Source organism: Amphiura filiformis, chromosome 11, assembly GCF_039555335.1.
Source record: "Amphiura filiformis chromosome 11, Afil_fr2py, whole genome shotgun sequence".
Classification (NCBI taxonomy): Eukaryota; Metazoa; Echinodermata; class Ophiuroidea; order Amphilepidida; family Amphiuridae; genus Amphiura; species Amphiura filiformis.
The window spans coordinates 21,143,954-21,168,512 of NC_092638.1; the positions used below are offsets into that span (position 1 = coordinate 21,143,954).

Below are 24,559 nucleotides of genomic sequence, written 5' to 3' on the forward strand. Positions count from 1 at the left end.
GGACTACCGCTTTGGTTTTCTGCAGTTTCGGACTGACGAAGTGTTTTCCAGACTCGGACTAGGGGTGTGTCGGTCTACTGTCGGACTGTTAAAGTGTTTTTAGATTCGGACTAGCGTGTGTGTCGGACTGTTGCAGTGGTGTTCAAATTTGCCAAATGCATCCATGGGTTTTATATCTTATTTTGTAGCCTATCTGAAAATTTTACTTTGCATAATTCTTGCATATATAATTAGAAAATAAGGCCTACCTGACAACATTGCATAACAAAAATAAAAGAAAGTTGTTGCCAACGACTTGGTTTCGCTCCATTTTGACAGGCCATATTTTGGTAACCGAATATCCGATTAAAATAAAATTTTCAGTCTTGTATTAGGAGAAAATGGACTCACATATTTTAATCAGACAAAAATCTATATCCAATAGAGGTACCTTAAAGCTAGCATTATAAGTATCTCCTTAACTAATAACAAAAGGTGTCCACTAGTATCTTGGAGGCATTGTCTTTTTTAAAGACATTTCTTGTTATACTTCTGCTAGCATGACTAGGAGGGCTAGACATGCTAGAGAGGTACTTGCATTGAAAAAATTGTTGAGCATGCTTGAACGATCCAGTACCATATGGTCATGATGGTACAAAAGTTGAAAGCATTTCAATACTCATGATACTTGATCAAACCAATGTGTGTCAGGTCCGGAGTCAGCATGGTCAGCAGTGGCGTAGATTTCTTTTTGACATTGGGGAGATGGAGTTGGAAACAAATTCTTGAAGTCCCTGAAGTATAGTAAATCCAGCACCCTTTGCTTTGGCGACAGAATAAGTTTATGGTCAAGGGTGAAAATAAGAGAGCTTGAACCAGGGGCCACTTTGGCAAAAAAGTGGCCCCTGGTTACCATGATTTGGAAGAACCAGGGGCCATTGCCAATTACCAAGGGCCAATAAAAATAAAGATGTGCTGGATGAGTGTATTTTTGAAGTACAGTCAAGTGAGTTGGTCAGAAAGTTTTTAGGGCAAAAATGTACTTAATTTATTTAAACAATTGACATGGGGTGTAGATCGACATGATTTAAATCAAACAATCCTGACAGTGATACCCACCAAAATGTTTTGTTGTGCCCCTCCGCCCGGTGCATGCCACTTGTTGAGTCCATGATCCCATACACTTGTTCACTAAAGTTACCGTATTACACTCTAGAACGTAATTTTCTTATCTGGTTCAGTTGGAAAAATAAAAATATCAAACTAAAGACCCAATTGAAGCCATTTGGTGGACCATTTTGACACTATAGTTGTTAACATTGCTAAACAGAAATTGTATGGATGTCCACAACAAGCCAAAAGTGATCGACACTTCTTTATCCATATTCAGGGGTGCCTGACCCTGAGGGGGATGTGCCCCCTCAGTATTTGAAAAAAAAATCAAAACAAAGGCTCAATTGAAGCCATTTTGTGGACCATTTTGACACTGTAGTTACTTGTTAGCTGTTGGTATCATTACTTGTAAAACAAAAAGTGGAAATGCCAAAGTGGGCACTCCTTTATCCATACATGGAGGAGGGAGGATGCGCCCCTCAGTATTTGAATAAAAGGCCGAATTGAAGCCATTTTGTAGACCATTTTACACTATTATTTATTACGGTACGCGATGTGTTTTGTGAATGTTCTTTTTGATACGAAAGGGGCACTTACTGGGTGTGCACCTGCCTGGAGCCGCCACTGGTGCCAATGGCGGTTGTTGATCATGATCAAATAAATGCGACTGTGTCATTTATTAGGCCTTAAAACATGTAAAAATGAAAAGCAAAACAAAGGGGTTTTATATTTTGTTTCCATAAAACATTTAAAAATGTTTTCCCAACAAAATTGTTTTCTTTCTTTGATTACCTCCAGAATCGTCTCCGCCACATGATTAATCCACAAAATGGCTCAACCTCAAAGTCTCATGAAGCTGCTGGAGTGCCAAATATGTACAGAGATTTTCAACGAGACCGACAGAAAACCTAAAGTGATGCCGTGCCAACATACTGTGTGTTTGCATTGCATGAAGCAATGGGCTCGTAAAAGAGGAGCCAGCTACGGGGATTTGCTTTCCATGCATTTGGTCATTAAATGCCCAACGTGCACTGCTGAACATGATGTCCCAGAGAGCGATGTGGATAAATTTCCCAATAACATCACTATGATATCTTTCCTAAGTATTGCACCTGCAGACGAAGACGATTCCTCCACTCGACCAACATCACAACGCAATGATGGTGACATCAAGCAGTGTCTAGAAGACAGAGTACAGCGACTTAGAGATAAAATCGCAGAAGCCCAAGTCAGCTACATTAAGAAGTTATCTTCCTGGGATGCACAGATCGTGGATGCAAAGAAGATAATTGGCACATATTGCGCGGAATTCAAACAGGCCATTGATCGTCGTGAAGAAGCATTGGTGAAACAGGTTGACGAATTTTCTGCTAGACGGCAGACATCTTATGAAGGTGCAAATGCTGATTTTAGTCATGAACTGATGGAAATGAGTAGCTTTTGCGATCGGGTGGAACAGCAACTTAAAGGAGCTTCTCAGAGGCAAACAACGCGAAATCTTGATAGATGTCTGGAGATGTTGGAAACGCTTGAGAGTACTGATGACAGCGATCATGGAGCAACCAACGGAGCCAAATGGATGGCTAAGTTCAACCCAGATCGTAAAGACACGGTATACTCTAGTATCGCGATGTTTGGGCAGTTGATCTTACAGGATCCGGGTTCTACTCCCAAGAAGAAACCTGTTGCTTTCGGTAATCAGCAGTGTTCTAAATCAGTAAGTAAAATAAACCTCTGGTACTTACCCAGTTAATTTTCGGTAAAATACCGTAATTTACTGTACCGTATAATAAAAGACACCAAAGGAAAAGACATTTTTGAGAACATATTGAATTAGTTAATAATGAATGTACTTGCATAATTGTGAAAAATGGTTTAGAGGTCACACTTATGCATCCTATTCTTGTTAAATTTGAGGATTCCATGTCAGTTAGTATTCATCAGTATTATGTCATCCTATATTTCCAAATGTTCCTAAACTCAAATAGTAGTAAAACATCAGTGTCTGCAATAAGTGTGTATATAGCAGTAACAAAATGCTACACAATTTTCATCATTTGCTACACAGTTTTGGAATGTGTAGCAATTTTGTACCATTCATATAAGCATTCACTTCCCAAATTTGGTGAGCATTTTTGCTAAAATTGTTTAATGCAGAGAATTGCAGACCCTGTAAAACAATGCTCTGGCCATTTTATTAATTTGTAGAATTTTATTAATTTTGAAATTCAATAGGATGGAAACACTCCAGTTGACTTGGCACCATTAACCCTCACTCCAGAGGTGCCCAACATGCCACCTACATGTAAGAAAGTTTTGAAAAAGATCCCAGCAGAAATTAGCATTGAGCCGGAACAGGAACAAGCAATGAAGTTGGACCCTTCAGTTGTGAGGGTAGTGCTGAGTATGGATGTGTCCATGATTCGATTGGGCTCTTGGACACCAACTGTCATCAAGCCAATTGTGTTTCAGAGTAATTGTATCATGTTTAGTTTTAATGGTGAGTATTCCACAACTAGAAGGATCATACATACAACTATAAATTGCTTCAACTGAAGTAGGCCTAGTACATGTATACCAGGGTTTAAGGTGCATCCCCCCAGGACTCTCTAAACCCAACTTTTTTAGCTTCCCAATGGTCCTTTAACACATTCAAGATGTTTAAAAAAAAAATTCATGGTACACCAGCCATATTCAAGGTTTAGAGGTTAATAACTGCGCATCGGTTATTTGGAGGGCATTGTGAAAAATCTAAACATTTTGCCTTTGGAACCGAGGAATATTCCGAGGTCCAAAGCAAAATTTTTACAATGCCCGACATATTACCGATGCAAAATTATTAACCTCATTCATAACCGTCAGTTTAATCTCTTCACCTTACAAAATAACACAAAATTTTGCTCAAAAGTTTATCAAAATAGATGATTTTTACATCTTCCCTTTCCAAAAATCGATCAGGCTAAAACATGACGACCAATAACAAAAGTGCGTATCACAATCTGTGCAAAGATGGTAGCGCGTAGCGCGCAATCCAAATACGGCAGCCAGCGCGTGTGCAGTTTGTTCGACACACAACAACACGCATAAGCGCCGGTCAATTGTGCGCCATTGGAACAATTACGCATTTTGCGGTCAATTGTGAGATATTAATGACCTCGATTTGCATTCGCGTTTTCACAAATAACTAAATGTAATTGGATCGCACGCATCGCGTTTATAAATGAGGTTATGAATAAAGGTCAACACAGTGGTAAAATTTCAAAGTTGCTCAAATCTAGTTAACAAGCACATCAAATTTGTCCTCTCATTGCAAGGATTCAAAGTATATAGTTTGACCTACATGCGACATACCATTCTTGAGTTATAAGCAAAAAGGTCAAACCTTGGGGGATGGTCACATAGGGGCCAAAAATTAAAAATGCTCGATTTCAACGCATAAATGGTCTCAAATTGCTCGTCATGGAAAAACAAGTAAAAGAAGGAATCGTTTGCACTGTCAAAAATGCTTTGTTATTGACAAAACTCAGGGGGCAATAAAAGTAAATTCCTATACAGCCTATTGTCCACAACCTATGTTGTGATCAAGGCAATTAGCCAGAGGGGTGTCTTTAGGGTGTCCAAAATGGTCAAAAATACCTTATTCTACAAAATCAGGGTGCCCTGGCTGAAATTTGATACACTTTTGATACACCACTTTTGATACGTATGAAAAATGTATGAAATAAAAGGCTTTGAATTGGAACCCTCATTTCATACACTTTTATGTATCAAAACTGTATCAAATTAACATTGCATACACATTTTATACATATCAAAAGTGTATCAAATGCCAAGATAATGTATCAAAAAAGTATCAAATGAAATGTATCCTTTCATTTCATACATATTTGATACATAATTATATCAAAAGTGTATCAAATAAGTAACTGTATCAAATCAGGGTTCCAATTTAAACTGTATCAAATTAGCGTTCAAATTTTTATCCTTTCATTTCATACACATTTCATACATAATTTATATCAAAAGTGTATCGAATATGTTACTGTATCAAATGAGGGTTCCAATTTAAACTGTATCAAATTAGCATTGAAATTTTTATCCTTTCATTTCATACACATTTCATTCATAATTTATATCAAAAGTGTATTGAATATGTTACTGTATCAAATCAGGGTTCCAATTTAAACTGTATCAAATTAGCGTTCAAATTTTTATCCTTTCATTTCATACACATTTCATACATCATTTATATCAAAAGTGTATCGAATATGTTACTGTATCAAATGAGGGTTCCAATTTAAACTGTATCAAATTAGCATTGAAATTTTTATCCTTTCATTTCATACACATTTCATACATAATTTATATCAAAAGTGTATCGAATATGTTACTGTATCAAATGAGGGTTCCAATTTAAACTGTATCAAATTTTCGTTGAAATTTTTATCCTTACATTTCATACACATTTCATACATAATTTATATCAAAAGTGTATCGAATATGTTACTGTATCAAATGAGGGTTCCAATTTAAACTGTATCAAATTTATGTTCAAATTTTTATCCTTTCATTTCATACACATTTCATACATAATTTATATCAAAAGTGTATCGAATATGTTACTGTATCAAATGAGGGTTCCAATTTAAACTATCAAATTTATGTTCAAATTTTATCCTTTCATTTCATACATATTTCATACATAATTATATCAAAAGTGTATGAAATATGTAACTGTATCATTTTTTTGTTCCTATTTAAACTATCAAATTAACATTCAAATTTTTATCCTATCATCTCACACACTTTTCATACAAAATATATATCAAGAGTATCGAATATGTTACTGTATCAAATGAGGGTTCCAATTTAAACTGTATCAAATTTATGCGTTCAAATTTTTATCCTTTCATTTCATACATATTTCAAACATAATTATATCAAAAGTGTATGAAATATGTAACTGTATCAAATCAGCGCTCCAATTTAAACTGTATCAAATTAGCGTTCAAATTTTATCCTTTCATTTCATACACATTTCATACATAATTATATCAAAAGTGTATGAAATATGTAACTGTATCAAATCAGGGTTCCAATTTAAACTGTATCAAATTAGCGTTCAAATTTTATCCTTTCATTTCATACACATTTCATACATAATTATATCAAAAGTGTATGAAATATGTAACTGTATCAAATCAGGGTTCCAATTTAAACTGTATCAAATTAGCGTTGAAATTTTTATCCTTTCATTTCATACACATTTCATACATAATTTATATCAAAAGTGTATCGAATATGTTACTGTATCAAATCAGCGTTCCAATTTAAACTGTATCAAATTAGCGTTGAAATTTTGATCCTTTCATTTCATACACATTTCATACATAATTAATCAAAAGTGTATCAAATATGTCACTGTATGAAATCAGCGTGCCAATTTAAACTGTATCAAATTAGCATTGAAATTCTTATCCTTTCATTTTATACACATTTTATACATAATTATATCAAAAGTGTATCAAATATGTCACTGTATCAAATCAGCGCCCAATTCTAATGCTGGCCAGCTGGACCGCCCTATTTTTGATACATGCCATTTGATACACCTTTGATATAGTTTTTGATACACTTTTGATACAGTTTTTATACACTTTTGATAGTTTTTTGATACACTTTTGATAGTTTTTTGATACACTTTTGATACAGTTTTTTATACACTTTTGATACAGTTTTGATACACTTTTGATACAGTTTTTGATACACTTTTGATACAGTTTTTCAAATTTCAAAATTGGTCCAATCAAGCTCAAATTCAACAAGAATTATCCTTACATGATCTATACATATTTGCAAACATTGATGGCCCCAAAGTGAAGGGGTCAAAGGTCAAATTTGAAATTAGTCTAATCAAGCTCAAATTCAACACTGCCCTCTACTGCTAATGCTGACCTCTAGCACTTTCCCCCATCACGGAGCAGCTCAATGCACTTTCCCTATCAACGCTCAAAATTACAACATAATAGGATAAATGTGTGAGAAAGTCTTGCAAAAAGAAGCAAAACCCAACCAAAATGGAACATACATACATCAGAAGGCCTGCTTGGAATGCAGTGCTTGTCACTGAAGTTGTTACCCTCAATAAAGAGACAAAAAGGCTACCAATAACATCTACTATACAGGCATGTGCTATATTCATGCTTAATACATATACATTGAGGCCCTATATATAATATATAGTAAGCTTACCTTATCAGAACAAAGTCAGATATTTCCTCTTTAATCACAGTCCCTGATTACAACTACATTGTAACCTAATGTGCAGTCTACAAGCATGTTTGTATCGTCATCATGATAAATAAAACACCATAATTTGCTCTAAAATACAGTACATTTCCAAATGCAAATCCTGGTGTTAACTGCATACATGCCACATGGGCAAATTTGAAAATGATGAGTCATTATCTAGACATGTGATCAGTTATTGATACAGTTTTGATACACTACAAAAGGTCAGTTTATGAAAGCCCAATTTGATACACTTTTGATATACCTCTAGCCACCCAAAATAAATTAAGTCCAATTTAATACGCTTTTGATACACTAAAAAACAGGCAAAGTCCAATTTAATACACTTTTGATACACTGTATGCAGCCAGAATTTGACTAAGTCCAATTTGATACACTTTTGATATACCTCTAGACACCAAAAATTAACTAAGTTCAATTTGATACACTTTACATACACTAAAAAACAGGCAAAGTCCAATTTAATACACTTTTGATACACTGTATGCAGCCAGAATTTGACTAAGTCCAATTTGATACACTTTTGATATACATCTAGCACCAAAAAGTTCACTTTGATACACTTTACATACACTGAAAACTGCAAAGTTCAATTTGATACACTTTTGATACACCACAAGCATGGCCAAAATTAACTAAGTTCAAATTTGATACACTTTTGATACATTTTTGATACAGTTAGGTGGTATTTGATACAGTTTTGATACCTTATATTTTCAGTTGATACATTTTCAATACACCCTTTGTATATCAAAACTGTATTAAATTGCTGTTTGATACAGTTTTAATACACTTTGATACACTTTTGATACACTTCTTGCTGTATAGAATTTCTGCTAGGGTGTCCACTTCCTATTCACTCCATTATAAAAATGTTAGGGTGCCGAAATTGAAAACAGGGTGTCCAAATGACACCTGGACACCCCACTGCCTAATGCTTTGGTTGTGATGTGTCCTAGGTAACGAAACATAACAATATCTTTGATTGGATCAAGACCAACAGAAAGCTAGATGTGTTTTTAAACACATTTGAATTCTCTGCAGGGGCAGAAGTAAAACCTATGATAACTAATTTCTTTTGAAGTCTCCTCTAAAAAACCCTGTTTTTTTTTCAAATAGTATGGCATTAAAGGCCCATTCAGTGATTTGCTCATCCGGACGATCGTAAAAATCATCAAAATTCAGATTTTGGTACCTTTGTAATTGGCATAGATGTGCTAACATAGCCTGCTAGTGGTTCGGTCGAAAGCCGTGTATTTTAGACAAAATAAAGCATTTAGATGATTCTGGACTTTTGATACTGACAGTACAAAAAGTCCGACTCGAGATCGAAAAGAAGCTCACTGTCCACGCCAACACGCGCTATGCGTATTGTTTCTACTACTTATTACATCAGTAGCTACTATTTTAAACAAAATACACAATTTTAACTGTTTTTCATATTTGAATTGACCGTTAGTTTGCCTCGGTGACCTAACTGACCTTTAATTGCTTATTTTGTTTTCTACTACAAAAATTAAACGCCTGTTTTAAATCAATTTAGACTCTACTTCCCCGTGTTAGAAACACTGGACTAGGAAGTTTTTCCAGTCGACATTGGGCGACTGTACTAAAAATCTCGATTTTCTCGAGTCGATCTGAGTTGAAGTAGAAAACCTTTCTAAAACTTCTGTTTTTGACTAATTTGTCGATGTATTCAGGGAAAAGTGGTTTAATGAAATTCTGTAGACTTATTCTTTATTTCTAAGCAACTCTGACAAATTTCCATTTTTTTAATGTTCCTGTGAAATCACTGAAAGGGCCTTTAAACCTTGTTCTTTCAATCAGGATCACCAGCTGCAAGAGACAAATGTTCTCAGTTGAGACTTGATGCTAAAGACATCACACTATGCCAGTACAACTTGAAGAAAGGAATGCCCACACTATTCCTCTATACTACACCTAAGTTTGCTATGGTTGCCAGAAGAAGACTAAAGATTGTGAAAGGTAGAGGTCCTTTCTTTGATCCCGGGAGTGAAGGTAAGCAAGAGAAAGACCGGCAAAATAAAAATCATGATTCCTTTTACAGGATAAGCGTACTCTAAGCTTGCTAACGTGTACATGCGATTTATGCTCATTGGTTGCTCAAATAGTAAGACAAAGGAGTCGAACCTGCATTTTTTGCTCAAATAGTTGGCAATTGTATTGAGCCCTGCCCAGGTGGCTAATGATGACACCAAGTGTATACTCATTGTAAATGGCCCAGTGGGACAGTTGGGATTTTGACATAATTTATGAATTGTGACCGGCAGCACAAATGAGCCGTAGAATTCCCTAAATTGTATTCTGAGTTACGTGTAAAATGTACGAAGGTCATATTCATCGGTAACTTAAGCTGGCCCGACATCCGCCTCATTTCGATAGTCAAAACTAATCAATAATCCTATTGTTGAAGTGGATAATAAGCTTCTACTTTAGATGGCTATAGAACTTTTAATAGCTCTGGTCTTTGTTTGCTTTTGCTAAATCCTGTTCAAGTGGTGGGTTACCAGGCATTGTATTTTGTACAGGTATGCATAACCAACAATTAACAATGAGAGAACTTTCTTAAACCTCGTTGACTTGGGGATGATTTGAAATTACCGCCAATTATGGCTGTTTGATATTTATTGCCAGCAATGTAGAAAAAGAGACACATGTAAAAACGTAAAAAGCTATAATTTTGTTGAAGGAGCAAAGTTTATCAAACCATAACTCCGCTTCTGGATATCGTTTGAAGTCAAATGATATACCATTTTTAAGTTTATGGTGTTTATTTTTTAAACACGAAATAAAACAAAATTGACCGGGGAGGAATTTACGGCTCATTCGCCGTGGACGGTTAAGCCAGACCTAATCTGAACTTGTTAACTTTATACGAGCCAAATATAGCTTGATCCACATAAAATTGCTAAACAAAGTCTGGGCCAGTGGATTTGGCCTTGGGCCAGCTGGAAACCTTGCTCCTTATGTCTACCCCAGTGTTTGTGGCAGATGAATTAGAGAATAAAGGTATTGTTTTTAGCCGCTGGAGTGCATCTGGGCTATTTCATTATAAATGACAACATTGAGTCCCAAAAGGGGTCAAAATTCAAACTCATTTATTTCATGCAAATTCATTATCATTTCAAAGTTCAGATGGTGTGTCAATAATTCTCAAAATATTAGAGCGTCAAACCCTCAGGAACCATTAAAAAATTAAATTGAATTTTTGCTGTGTAAAACATAGCTGCCGCCTGGAGGGGACATTTTTTAAACAATTTAATACACAACTTTGAAAGAGTATATGTAACCAACATTGGGTTCATACTTATTCATATTTAGTCTGTAATAATTGTTGTATGTTCCTTTACACTTCAGTGTCTTAAATATGCCAGTTTCAATATAAAACAATTAGTAAATTGATACTAATCCAGATAAATGGTGCAAAATTACTACATATTTTTAAGGATAAACTTTATCTTCACATGAAAAATTCATGAAATAGTCATTTTGTCCTGCCCAATAGCTACACTGATGCATAAGTGAGTATTCTGCGTCAATCTGTTGTACTAGTCATGGAAAACCTAAAATAAAAGACCCTCCTGTGTCATTTGTTCTGGATAGGACACATTTTTAACACATAATAAGCCAAGTTATCCGCTTATAAGCCAAGTTATACTTTAACTTTAGAAATAGCTGCATCAATATTATTGCATAAAAGATCCCCAGCATTTAAAATCCACTACAAACAGGGTTAATATTCTGGTTAAATTAGGAATATTGCAATTTTAGCTAACGAAGTTCAATGCAGAATAATATCATTATGTGTTCTCAACAACTGGACAATAATTTGAACACTAAAGTGGTTTGTAAGCATAATTTGCAATAAAATGCAAAAATTTCTTGTAGGTTTGGCTCTTTGAAATTTTTATTTTTACGTTTGTTTACCAATTCATGGAAATGACATAATTGTGCTGGAGAGGACATTTGTTAAATTGCAAACAGAATCGTGGATACAGGCTTGCAAAAATGCAACAAATACCAAATCATGTGCCACCTTGGTAGAAGGAAGACCACTCTTCCTCTACAAATTTCACATTCTATGATATAACCCTTCTTATTTCAACAATTAGTAATTAACTTCAGTTCTGGAGAGGACAAATTTTTAACGCGGAACTGTGGTATCAAGAACAAGTGGTCTACTGTATGTAAAATAAATGAATTCCTCAATCAGTGCCCTGTCCCATCAATTGGTAATATAACACAGATTATACAGGTAGGGTAAGGGTTTATATTTCCTCTTTAATGTTAACAAAAATGGAGGCATGAATTGGAGAGGACACTCATTTTTTTATTTAACACAAAATGCCAATTTTGCAAGAATCTACGGAATTTTAACATTTTTGCACCAATTTTCACCATTCAACTTGCATGATGTTCCACACATATCATATTTTCATTGCAACAAGCGCATTGCCATAGAATGTGCCTAATTTTTCAAAGAATTAATTCAGAATACATGGGCAAAATGAAATGGGACTCCAAAATTGGGTTAAAAATGTACCTTTTGGCAATTTTTTTATACAAAAAATAGACAGAATTCTGTAAAAATGCTCATGTAGCTTGTAGTTTGTGGCATACTTAGAATTAAGTTAATGACACTGCATTATCACCCTAATTATATCAACCAGATATGATAAAAGCCATTTTTGTGAACGTGTCATTTATAATGAAATAGCCCATCTATCGTCTCATATAACACGGGCGACATCATTATTTTAAGTATACAAGGCAGAGCCGAGTTGTTTTACGCCAAAAATAATGATGTCGCCCGTGTTATATGAGACGATAGATGCACGACAGCGGCTACAAACAATACCTTTATTCTCATTCTTAAACACTTCAATCCAAATTAAAATATCATAAGTATTACAAATTTTAATCAAATTAAATTCTACATTTTACAAGGAATTACCTAGGTCTTAAAATCGATCAGTCCCGTTGTTGCAGTGCGCCTCCGATTGGTTAAAATAGCGAGTACGCGTATCACGTTGACGCACACGCGCTGACCAGTGTGATATCGTGTCATATCACACAGGTAAGAACCAATAAGATTGCAGGAACGTTCTCAAGTGTTTAAGAATGGATTATGAAAATTATGATTTCTGGATGGTTCTTTGGTTGAATATAACCATTTGATATTTACTATCAGCCGTGTGGGTGAACAGAATACTATATATGTGAGTGGATCGCGGCGAATCAGCCGTAAACTCGCAAATTGTATTCTGAGTTAAAGTGTAAAATGTATGTGAAGGTCGTATTCATAGGTGTATCAATTCGCTATGCGACAAGTATATCAAACGCTGTTTAAATCAATCAATAATACTACTGCTGAAGAGGATAATAAGCTTCTACCTATTTCTATAGAATAGTTCTTGTCTTTATTTGCTTTGGTTAAATCCTGTTTTAAGTGGTAGATAACAAAGCATTGTATTTTGTCTAGGTATGTATAATCAACAATGAAAAATGAGCGGATATTTCTGAACCTCATTGACTTGGGGATGATTTGAAATTACCGCCAATTATGACTGTTGGATATTTATTACCAGAAATGTAGAAAATGAGACACCTGTAGAACCGATAAAAAATAAAAAATTTTGTCGAAGGAACAGAGTTCAACAAATCATAACCCCGCTTTTGGATATCGTTTGAAGTCAAATGATATACCATTTTAAAGCTTATGGTATATATTTTCTAAAAAATGTATTTTCCCATTCTATGTAAGACATATAGGCATATTAATTATTATTTTTACCATTTTATTCCTCTTCCCACCCATGAAATGAAAAATCTAAACTGCGCTCAAAAAGAAACTTATAATTTTTTACAACTTGTGAATCACTAGGTCATATCTTAAAATAGTGTCAATCAAAATGAACCAAAATTACACAAAGGATTACTTTAATACTCTACTCAAAACACATGTCAGTAACCAAGCAGTGTCCAACTGACACAACAGCAAAATGCACTGTCATGGGACAGCTTCCTGGAAGTTCCTCCACTTTCACAGCCCAACATTTGGCACCCAGCACAAAAAATCTGTGAGAATGCACACAAGATCCTTGCACAGATGATAAAACGGTGCTGCTTTCTGCTTTTCATACACTTTTTTTTCATGAAACAGGGCTGGGCTGTGAATGTGGTCCAGGAAGCTGTTCCATGTCAGTGCATTTTGTTGTTGTGTCAGTTGGATAACTGCTTGGTTACTGACATGTGTTAAGAGTAGAGCATTGAAGTAAACCTGTGTGTAATTTTGGTTCAATTTGATGGACAGGATTTCAAGATATGACCTTGTGAAAAATTATAAGTTTCTTTTTGACAGGGTTGGCCGGTTAAAACCGCCCGGTTTAAACCACATGGTTAAAACTGGTTAAAACCAGGTTTAAACCGCCTAGTTTTGACCGCTAAAAAGTGGTCAAAACTGGTCAAAACCATTTTGATGCTACAAAATCAAATAAAATTAAGGAAAAAGACTGAAAATTTACCTCACTTGACATTTATTTTAATACAAATACTCAAAAATGATGCCAGTATCATACAAGTGCAACAAACAAACAAATTGATATCACTGTTAGGCTGTAAGTGTAACATTACTTTTTGTTTACTCCATGTAGTGGCTATGCTAGAGTTTAAATCCATTAACCTAATTATCACAACTTTAAAAGCAATGTTTCCCCCCATTGGTTTAGTTTTCTTATTAACATTAAGTTATTTGGTGTAAATCTTCCAAAGGACTACAATAACAGGTTTCAATTTTTATAATTCCAAAATATTTCTTATCAATATGTTTCATGTAAAATATACCCCACTGCTCACAGCCCTCCTTGTTTAAATTAAAGAGATACGGTACTAGTAATTTTTCATATAATTCATTAACATTTGCTGTTATTAAAGTACTTGGCTTTTGAAGGGGCATTTTTTATCTATATATTTTCTTAATTAATGATTTATTTATTAATTATTTGATAAATAAATCATATTATTCTATTATTATCCAAGTAGTGATTATAGTTATGTTATAGGTATACATGATACATCAACTTCATTTAACTCTTGAATACAAATAAGGTTTTGACCAGATTTGACCAGTTTTGTCCGGTTTTGACCGGTTTAAACCTGGTTTTAACCGCTTTGTGGACAAAACAGGTTTTGACCGGTCAAAAGTCCAACCCTGCTTTTTGAGCTCAGTTTATCTTTAATCTTACCTCATCCTCATACATTTCTACTAGCACACAATAGACAGTTAATACTGGCACATCATGGTAAAATCTCTGCTCTCCCCGTGGTTCATATGGTAATGGCGGGGCAGATGATACATGATAAAGACCTCGTTTACAGGCGGTTTCGATCAGGGTAATGCCCGATTGTCGGCTACACATGCCTGTCCTGTAAATATACCCGACCAGCTATCTACGGCGACCCCCTTCGTTCACCAGGTCACTTGTGCCTGCTGCCTGGCCCAAGTTTCGTCAGAGTTATCTCCTAGATTTCAGCTGTTAATTTCTAGATATGCTCGACATAAAAAAAAAAGTAATCAAATCTTGCTGCTGCAACTTTAAAACACTACTTTCTAACCTATTGTTATTTCAGCGGAAAGTGAAAAGCGAGTAATCATACGTCCACTAAGTGATCCTGATCATAATCACACAAGTAAAATACTAGAGGCATTTGATGGCATGGCCGCATGCACCAAAAGAAGGAAAAGTGAGTAACACAGGCCCTTTTTTTCTCTCTGTCACATTACTTTATATTATGGCTTGAATTGTCTACAACTATTTTGCTAAAGTTTGTTCAGCTTATAATAGGTAAATAATAACATTGTGTATTGATTTGATATAGAATGGCATGAACGCAGTTGGGCGCAGCACTTCGCTAGTTGTGCATTGCATTAATACGTGACTTGTTCACAATTATGTGAATTTAGGCCAACGTAAGTTGGGACTTTATTGACAGTAAACAAAACCGAATAATCTTCGCCCAATTATAAGTCAAACAAACTTTAGCACAGTGCTTTTTGTGAGTTGCCAAAAAACATCTGATTATCAATGGAAGAATGAAAGTAAATGGGAAAATATATAACTGGAAACTATTTTGTGTAAGTCCACATTGAATTTATATCCATGACAATAACAATCAGTGTAATCTAATTAGCAGATTGTGTCATGATCAGATAGATTTTGATCTTTTTATGTCCAGATGTAGCATCGGAGTCATGATAGACCAGAAAATGAGAGTCTGGGGAAAAGAATTTTTTGAATAATTGCCGGTTTTGATCCTGGCCTTACTGCTTGCAGATGTCATATAGGCAGTCATATTAATTATGTCTTTCTTTGTCTCCCACTGCCTTTTTGGCCTTGGTGAGATCACTCTGAGAGGTGCTGTATCTTACATGTAACCAATCACTGATTTGAATTTGACTGCACTATCTAAACTATTTCATAATTGTGTATTTTTAATAAAAATTATTTGTAATAATGTCAAGTACTTTTGATTTTTGGCTAGGGGTTTCTAGGAAAAGGCGAGAAGTCATGAAAAACTCATGGAATTATAAAGTGTGAGAATGCAATTTGTTCCCGGTGGGGTCACTCAACTTGCAATACTGACCGCACGATCGTTACCAAAATCAAGGAAAAAGGGTCATTTTTAGGGCATGTCCATGGACAAAATTGTCCGTGAAATTGGAAAAATAGGGGTGTTTTATTGCACAAATGTCTGCGAAATTGAAAAAGGGGTTCTTATTATTTTCTCCTGATCCTGTGGCCAGATAAAAAAATCACAGGAATAAATTTGGTTTCCTACTTTGTACTCATCCCGTGATCAATATTGTTCTCGGTTCTGATTTATATGCAAGGGTACTACTTGAATTCTGTGATGCCCTTGTTAATTACTGAAAAAAAAAAACATTCATAGGCCTAAAAATCCCTTCCTTGAAATGTTGAAATAGGGTCAAAATTGCAAATGTGTCCTCGGAATCTAAAAAATAGGGGTGTTTCAGAGTACCATTTTGTCCTTGTTTTGGAGTAAAAAAGGGGGTAAAATTTCATGATTTGTCCTTGAAATTGACTGCAAAAGGGGGTAATTTGTACTTGTGGTAACGGTCCTATGCGTCCCCCCTGCCAGGGAGTGACCCCACCGGGAATTTGTTATAATAATGAGTGTAAATTAGTTCATGAAAGTGAGTTTGACAAGAGGTGGCTGGAAACTGATTCCAGGGATACCATTGCTAGTTTTCAGGCAATTGCCTGATTTCTTACTTTTTGTTACTCCAAACAGCCAGTACCATAGCGTGGGTCATCCCCAGGGGGTCACTCCCATTGTGGCCTGTACACCATCCGCGATAATGAAAGCGTGTAAAAGGGTCGTTTTTTAGGTGGGTAGGCACGATACACGCAGATCGCGTCAGCGTTTAGGGTGTCAAAAACATGAAAAATTGGAAAAAGGGTAGCAAAATTGCAATTTCTAAATACGCGGACATGAAATTTGATGTTAGGAATGAAATCCTTGTTTAGGGTGTCGTTTTAGCCAAGGGTTAAATCCTTGTTTAGGGTGCTTTTCAAAGGATGGTGTACAGGCCACAATGGGAGTGACCCCCGGGGTCATCATATTAATTTCAAACCCAGAATTGAAGCTGGTAGACGCTCTTTCTTATTCAGAGGGGCTAAGGCCTGGAATTCACTTGATCCTAAACTGAAATCACCTCTCCCAATTAGCACAGCAACTTTCAAAACAATACAATATTTTGATTGAAGATTTGAATTTAATTGATGTGTGGCGGCATTATCATCCTAAACTTAGGCAATATACCCGTCATCAACACAATCCAAAGGTTTTATCAAGATTGGATTATATTTTGATTTCAGAAAATATGATTGGTACCTGTTATGGTTCTAAAATTCTTCCTGGTGTTAACTCAGATCATTCAATTGTTAATTTGAAATTTGATTTAGATCCCAACCCCCGGGGCAGAGGCTACTGGAAACTGAATTGTAATTATCTTCGTAAAGATGCTGATTTTATTAAATTTATTAAAAATAAAATTGAGGAGTTTAAAATGACCAATCTAAGTAACTCTGATTGCAATCCCAATTCTATTTGGGATGCTTTCAAATGTACAATTACTGGTTATTGTATTGAGTACACATCTAGAAAGAAGAAAGATAGAACATCCTCTAAGAATAACCTTATTAATAAGATTAAGGAGCTTCAACTTAAATTGGTTGAAGGTCTTGATGACGATGCTTATGCTACTCTTAAGGATGAGCTTAAGGAGTTAGAATCCCAGTTGAATAAAATTATTGATTTTGAGACTGATGGTCTCATTACCAGATCCCGTTGCCGTTGGGCAGAAGAAGAGAGAAGCTCCAAATACTTTTGTAATTTGGAGAAAAGATCTAATGATAAGAAAAGCATTAATCGCATCAGGACCGCTGATCAAGATATGATAACAAACAAAAAGAATATTCTGGAGGAAATTCACAAATTTTATAGTAAGTTGTATCAATATTCTGGTGTTGATCAGAATTGTACTGAGTATGATGTTACAGTTAATGATTTTTTAAATCCTCTTGATATTCCCAAGCTTTCAAATGATGATAAACATAATCTTGATCAACCCCTCTCTAAAATGAGATTTTCAGACTATTTGTTCCATGAATCACAATAAGTCTCCAGGGTGCGATGGTTTACCTGTCGAATTTTATATAATTTTTTGGAATGACATTAGTGATATGCTTCTCAACTCCTTTAATTTTTCTTTTGAAAGTGGCCTCCTTAGTTTGTCTCAAAGAAATGGGGTTATTACTTTATTGCCAAAGAAAGATAAGGATCTGTTGGAAATTCAAAATTATAGGCCAATCTCACTTCTTACTGCTGATTACAAAATTATTGCTAAGACTATGGCTAACCGTTTAAAGAAATGTATTGGTAATTTGATCCATTCAGACCAATCTGGCTTTTTAAAAGGCAGAAGCATTGGTAATAACATTAGGCTACTTTTAGATGTAATTGATTTTACTGAGGCGAATGATATCCCTGCTGCTGTTATTTTATTAGATATCCAAAAAGCATTTGATTCGGTCAGTCATGAGTTTCTCTTTAAAGTGTTGGATCATCTTAATTTTGGTGAAAGTTTTATCAAATGTGTTAAAACCTTTTACTCTGCCAGGAAATCCTATATTATTAACAACGGCTTTCTTACAAAATCAGTTAATATGGAACGGGGCATTTTTCAAGGTTGCCCGATTTCCCCATACCTTTTCCTTTATGCGTTATGGAGACACTTGGGAGTGCAATTAGGATTAATCCCAATATTAAAGGTATTTTTGTCAACCAGAAAGAATTGAAAGTGTCCATGCTTGCTGATGACACTACTTGTTACATTGATGGTTCAAAGGATTCATTTCAAAATTTATTTGATATTCTCAATATTTTTGTTTTTTTTTTTGTTTGTAATGTAAACTTGTCTAAATCCAAATCTATTTGGATAGGTTCCAAAAAAGGTAATCAAGAGTTCCCATTTCAAGATAAGGGCTTTGCTGGGTTCATGACAAATTCAGTTACCTTGGTATTAATTTTTCCCTCAATTTGAATTCGCTCTTTGAGTTAAATTATAAGGTGAAATTAAAACAAATTGAACAAACCTTAAATTGTTGGAAAGCTAGAAGTTTGTCTCTCGTTGGGAAAATTTGTGTCATAAATCTCTTTTGCTTCCACAGTTGTTGTATCTCTTTTCAGTGCTTTGTATTAAAATTCCAGAAACTTTTTCAAAAATTTGAATAAATTATTTTTTAATTTCATCTGGAATGGGGGAAAAGACAGAGTAAAGAGAGATGTTTTATGTCTGGATTATGCTTTGGGTGGTTTACGTATGGTTAATGTAAAGTGTTTTGCGGTGGCTCAAAAATTGATTTGGGTAAAATTTTTACTTGATGACAACTACGAGTGCATGTGGAAATCTCTTGAGTTATCTTTTCTTCAGAAATTTCATTGCGATGTTAAAATTCTTTGGAAATCTCATGCACCTGAAACCATTCTTTCCCGACTGAAGAATGTGCAGCTTGCTGATTCAATCAGATCGTGGTATGCATTTAGAGATAAAGCCACTGAAGACCTTGGTTAATGAGATCCGAGAAATGAGGAGTCAGAATTGCACTTGTATTTGGTTCAATAGGAATATTAGATCCAAGTCAAAACAGTATTTTTATTATGACTCTTGGTATTCTAAAGGGATTCATACTTTATCTGATGTTCTTTATGATAATCTTCCCACCCCAGTTTTAAAATCTTTTGACGACTTAATAATTGAATTTGATATTCCATACAGAGATAGGAGAAAATATGATCTGTTAATGGATAGCATTGTTCATTATTGTGGGATGCTGGATGACTTTGAGGACCAGGATTTTGACACCTTTGATATTTTCTCAAATAATTTAATACTGGCCCTCAGGGTCCCTCGCTACACTTACAGTATTATGAAAAATAAGTCTCCCCCTGAGAGAATTCAAAATTTCTGGGAAGATATCTTTGAAAACTTTTGTAATAAGTAAGGGAATATGGAGTGGGAAGAAATTCATACTCGGAATTTTAAATGTACTATTGAGACTCAATTAAGATCTTTTTATTTTAAATTATTCCATAAGGCCATTGCTCTCAACAGCTTTCTCCACAAAATTGGGAGAAAAGACTCCCCACTTTGTTTCTTTTGTGACAAATTTCCCGAAACTGTGGTTCATGTTTTTGTGAGTGTGAAAAGTTAAATTCATCTGGAATGATTTATTTAACCTGATAAATGACAAACTTCATTTGGATATTCAATTTAATAGTTTTGATCTTATGTTTGGTATTGCCAATGACAAATTTCTTTCCTTTTTAATATTATGCAGTAAATACTACATTTACAGATGTAGATTTCAGGAAGTGAACCCAAATTTTACTGCTTTGAAAAACTTCATTTTGATGAAACGTAAAGTGGAATATGACATTGCTTATAAAAGGGTAAATTAGGTAACCATTTTAAAAAGTGGTGCTTTGAATTTTAATGTACCGGTACATGTACTTTGTTATACATTTTGTACATCTAGTGTTATGCCATATTGTTGCTTGTATAGACTCTGTATCTATTTATTATATGTACATGCTGCAGTATCTTATAATATGTATTTTTTAATACTTTTGCAGCTGTTGTTGTAATTCTCTGTGATTATTTTTTATTTTTTTGTTTTCCTTTCTAATAAAAAACATAATGACAAAAAAAAAAACTTTCAAAACAATATCAACTCTCAATTTTATGATTCTTAAATTGTAGTCTTTAAATTTGTTTCATATTTTGGCTTCATTCGTTTATTTTGCAAAACAAAATTTGTTTGAGTTATATTTATACTATCATGTTAGCTAGGCCTTTCTACTATTTTGTGCAATCAGTTTCCATATTGAATTATTTGTATTTGACATTAAATGAATTATTTAGTTTGTATTTGGTGCAGTCGATAGTTTTGAATAATATTTTAATATTAAAATATTTTATAACTATGCTGGTTCATAGGTTGGTTTTTGTAGTGTTTTATCTTTTAAGTAGTTTTAATGCTTATTGGGTCCCCCAAATTATTTGATCCTTTATTCTATATGCTTTGCCTATGTATGTAGTATTAATAGTATTTTAAACATGTTGTAAAGTTACATTGTAATTTGATTTATTTTGTAAGCATTGTATTTATCTAAATTTGCAATATTATCGTGTATTTGAATGTATGTAGTATTTTTAAAACCTTAATAATTATGTTATGTAAACGTTGTATTGATCCCTGGGCCTCAAGGAAGAACAGATGATTAACTGTGTTTTCAACTGATTGAGTGTCCCAGGTTATAGAAGAAATAAAACAAAACAAAACAAACAAAGCACCGACCATGATTGGGAGGGCACCGACCATGATTGGGGGCACTAACCATGATTGGGGGAACAAGCCGTTTTTGACAATTTCCTATGGGATTTTGAAATTTTGCCATTTTCGTCACCTAATAGTATAGTTTATTTGTCATCAAACCATAAAAATAAAAAACAAAGCAAAATAAAATTATAAAATTCACTTCTAACATAAAACTCTGTCTGTTGCCACTAAGGTGCCTTGCTTGAAGAATTAGACGAAGAAGCTGTCCACCGTCTCCTTGAAGTTGTAGCCTGCTGAAGTACATGCCTAAGAAGTTCAGTACACTGGTGAGTGGGTGTGTGTGTGTAGGGGGGGGTGATGAATCGATAATAATAGTAATCGATAGTCGATAACTGATAAATAATTATCAATCAGTTATCGCTATATACATTCTCCAAATGTGATGCGTTCAAGCAAAATCAGTCAGAACTCGGAAATATTAAATTTTCAGTTTCTTATAGGATTGTAAAAAGCATTTGCAAAGCTGCATTTTGCAGAAAACCATTGAAATTAAACAACCAGTTCCAAAACAAATGGAAACAAAAGGAAATATTGCCTTTGTTTGGCTATATATCTCAAAATCAATATTTCCGAGTTCCGACTGATTTTGCTTGATCGCATCACAAATGATGATCACTGATTCATGTTCACAAGTGTATGGGGGAGGGAGGATTTTGAGCATGTTGAAGCTCGCAAAATGGCAACAATGTTTACCTCTAAAGAAGACATGGGAATATTTGATTTTCCCATGTATTCTTTTGGGGGTAAAGAAGACATGAGTTGTTAATTTCTGAAATAGCCCAATGTGTTTATAGTTCTTTTAAATTATATCTTAATATTTGCTTAAGAAGAAAAAGAAGATATTGAGCATGAGGACTATATCCAATCTCATTTGCATGGACATGATTAAGTATATAAAGCGTGGTCTCTTCAGTGTGTGTAACTGTGTACACTAAAAGTGTGCAAATTTCCCAGATAGTGTGAAGTAAATGTTGGAGATCTCCTTGATTGCTTGCAGAATGTTAATGTTGGCATCAATATCTCTGCAAATTGAATACAGTGATTTCTATTTTAATAGTGCTGAATGCAGACCATGGTGACACATCAGGCATGAGGTGTAGATTATGAACTTTTTAATTAAGTTTCTAAGATGGACAATATGTAGGTAATCAATCAGGAAGAGAAACCAGGGATCAATAGTCGGGATAGGTGACTGAAATCATCTGATGAAACCGGAAGATTATAGCCTAGGTCTAGACAATAGGCGGCCATTTTGTTTTCTACATGATGTTATTCACTTGTTGTTATACTTTATTAGTACACAAATACATATAAGTTAACAGGTTTACAATTTAAATTATATTTTGAGTATACAATATATTCTGTAGTAAATCGATCAAATGACGGTAATTGTTCAGGTATTATATGCTTGATAGAATTAAACTGTCTGACCAGCTAGTATTCTCCGCCGTCAGTGTGATTCCAGTCGCTCCACATACCGTGTTGCGAAGGTGGAGGAGACTACAGCTGTATTGTCGAACACGCATGGGTTAAAAATGATGTAGCCTAGGTCGAACAATAGCGTGACGTGGTTCCCGACATTGCCCCTATGAACTCTCACCCTACTGGAGAAACATTCCAATCATAAGTTGTGTACCTTTTGTCTTGCAGCTCCCTATGAGATGGAAGAGAGATCAGAGTTGTCATAGATGGCCGGACTTCAATCAAGAATTCAAGCAAGATGTATGGTATTGTACCACAGTATTAAGTCTAATCTGAGCTTATGTAATAGTGGTGTCTTCAACAGATCTGTTACAATTGTCACCTTTGATATCATTTGAACAAGTTCCATCCATGTCAGAGGAGGTGAAAGTGTCCAAATTCAATGGCGATACAATGGCGATATACCAAGGATGGCTACCCAGCTAGCAATATAACGTTTTCTGAATGTTGTAAAAAAATCCTGTGTAGATTTTTTTGACATTTCAAAAAATGTTCTTTAAAACATAATTTTGTGGATGGCTTTTCAAAACCTTGCTCATACATAATATGTGACACGTTCTGGTCCATGGGGCCAAAGGCGGCAAATTTGAAACTGAGATAAAGGTAAAAATATGGAGTAAAAAACAATAAAATACATAAGAAAATAGGCATCAGATAACTTCATATCTTTAGAACCAAGTATGCTAGACCTTGTGTTTTCAGTATATGATGGCCTATTGTATATATGTATAAGGCAATAGAAACAAATTAGTTTGATCTTTCGATCGACCATCGATGCTTGGTCGATCCTTAATATTTATGAAATCAATTTACTATTGTTAATTGTTATAAAACGGTCATTTGTGCTTGTAGTAATATTGACCAATATAAATTTAGCGATAATTCGATTAATTAGTTAATAGTTCATTAATAACAAGCATCGTAGTAGCATCGACGGTCGATCCAAAGATCGAACAAATTTGTTTCTGGTGCCTAATGTAATAATTACAGTAACTCAATTTTCAAATATGCCTCCTATTGCCCCCATGGACGAGATTGTGTCACATATAGAAAACATTTTGGATGTAAACCGATGTACTACAAACATTTTAAAAATGTTCAAACGTACTGGTAACAGGGGTTGTAGCAAAGATGCTTTTAGTTCTGGATGGCATTTGATGAAAATCTTGCATATTGGCAATTTTGTTGCCAAAATTTACCCTATTCTTGAAAAATTCAATAAAACTGTAATTTTGGTCTCTGAGTGGTGGGCTCCAGTGCTAAAATTGAAGCTGGGTGGTGGGCTCCAAAACTGAGTGGCCGCCTGCAACCGCCTAATGTAGCTACAAACCTGACTAGTAACATTGTTGCAATGTTTTAAACATTTGTCTTTTGCTGACATGACAACTGTATCACCACCAGAAAACGTTTGTTACATTTTGACATGTTATTGAAATGTTTTCTGTTTGTCTTATTAATACGAGTCACGTTTTTGAAATGCGTAAAAACTACTATGACAACAAAAAAATAAGCATTTATAATTAAAAACTTTCCAAAAGTACCAAATATGATATGCAAATGAAACTAGGTTCTTCTGGAATGAACAGAAATGCGGCCCAAATATGGCACTTTGACAATGACAGAAACATTGGTTCAATTTATAAATGACAAGACTCGTAACATATTGT

The 24,559-nt window shown here is 34.7% G+C and overlaps 1 protein-coding gene across 1 annotated transcript; it reads left to right on the plus strand.

Annotated features, from left to right (window-relative positions):
- Window positions 1-1,821: 1,821 nt before the first annotated feature.
- On the plus strand, window positions 1,822-24,321 carry LOC140163953 (uncharacterized). The gene is made up of 6 exons (XM_072187249.1): window positions 1,822-2,809; window positions 3,328-3,592; window positions 9,232-9,423; window positions 15,055-15,168; window positions 21,583-21,676; window positions 23,061-24,321. Exons 1-5 carry the CDS (start codon window positions 1,922-1,924, stop codon window positions 21,645-21,647), a joined length of 1,524 nt encoding a protein of 507 aa, XP_072043350.1. The 5' UTR covers window positions 1,822-1,921; the 3' UTR covers window positions 21,648-21,676; window positions 23,061-24,321.
- The last annotated feature ends 238 nt before the right edge of the window (window positions 24,322-24,559 follow it).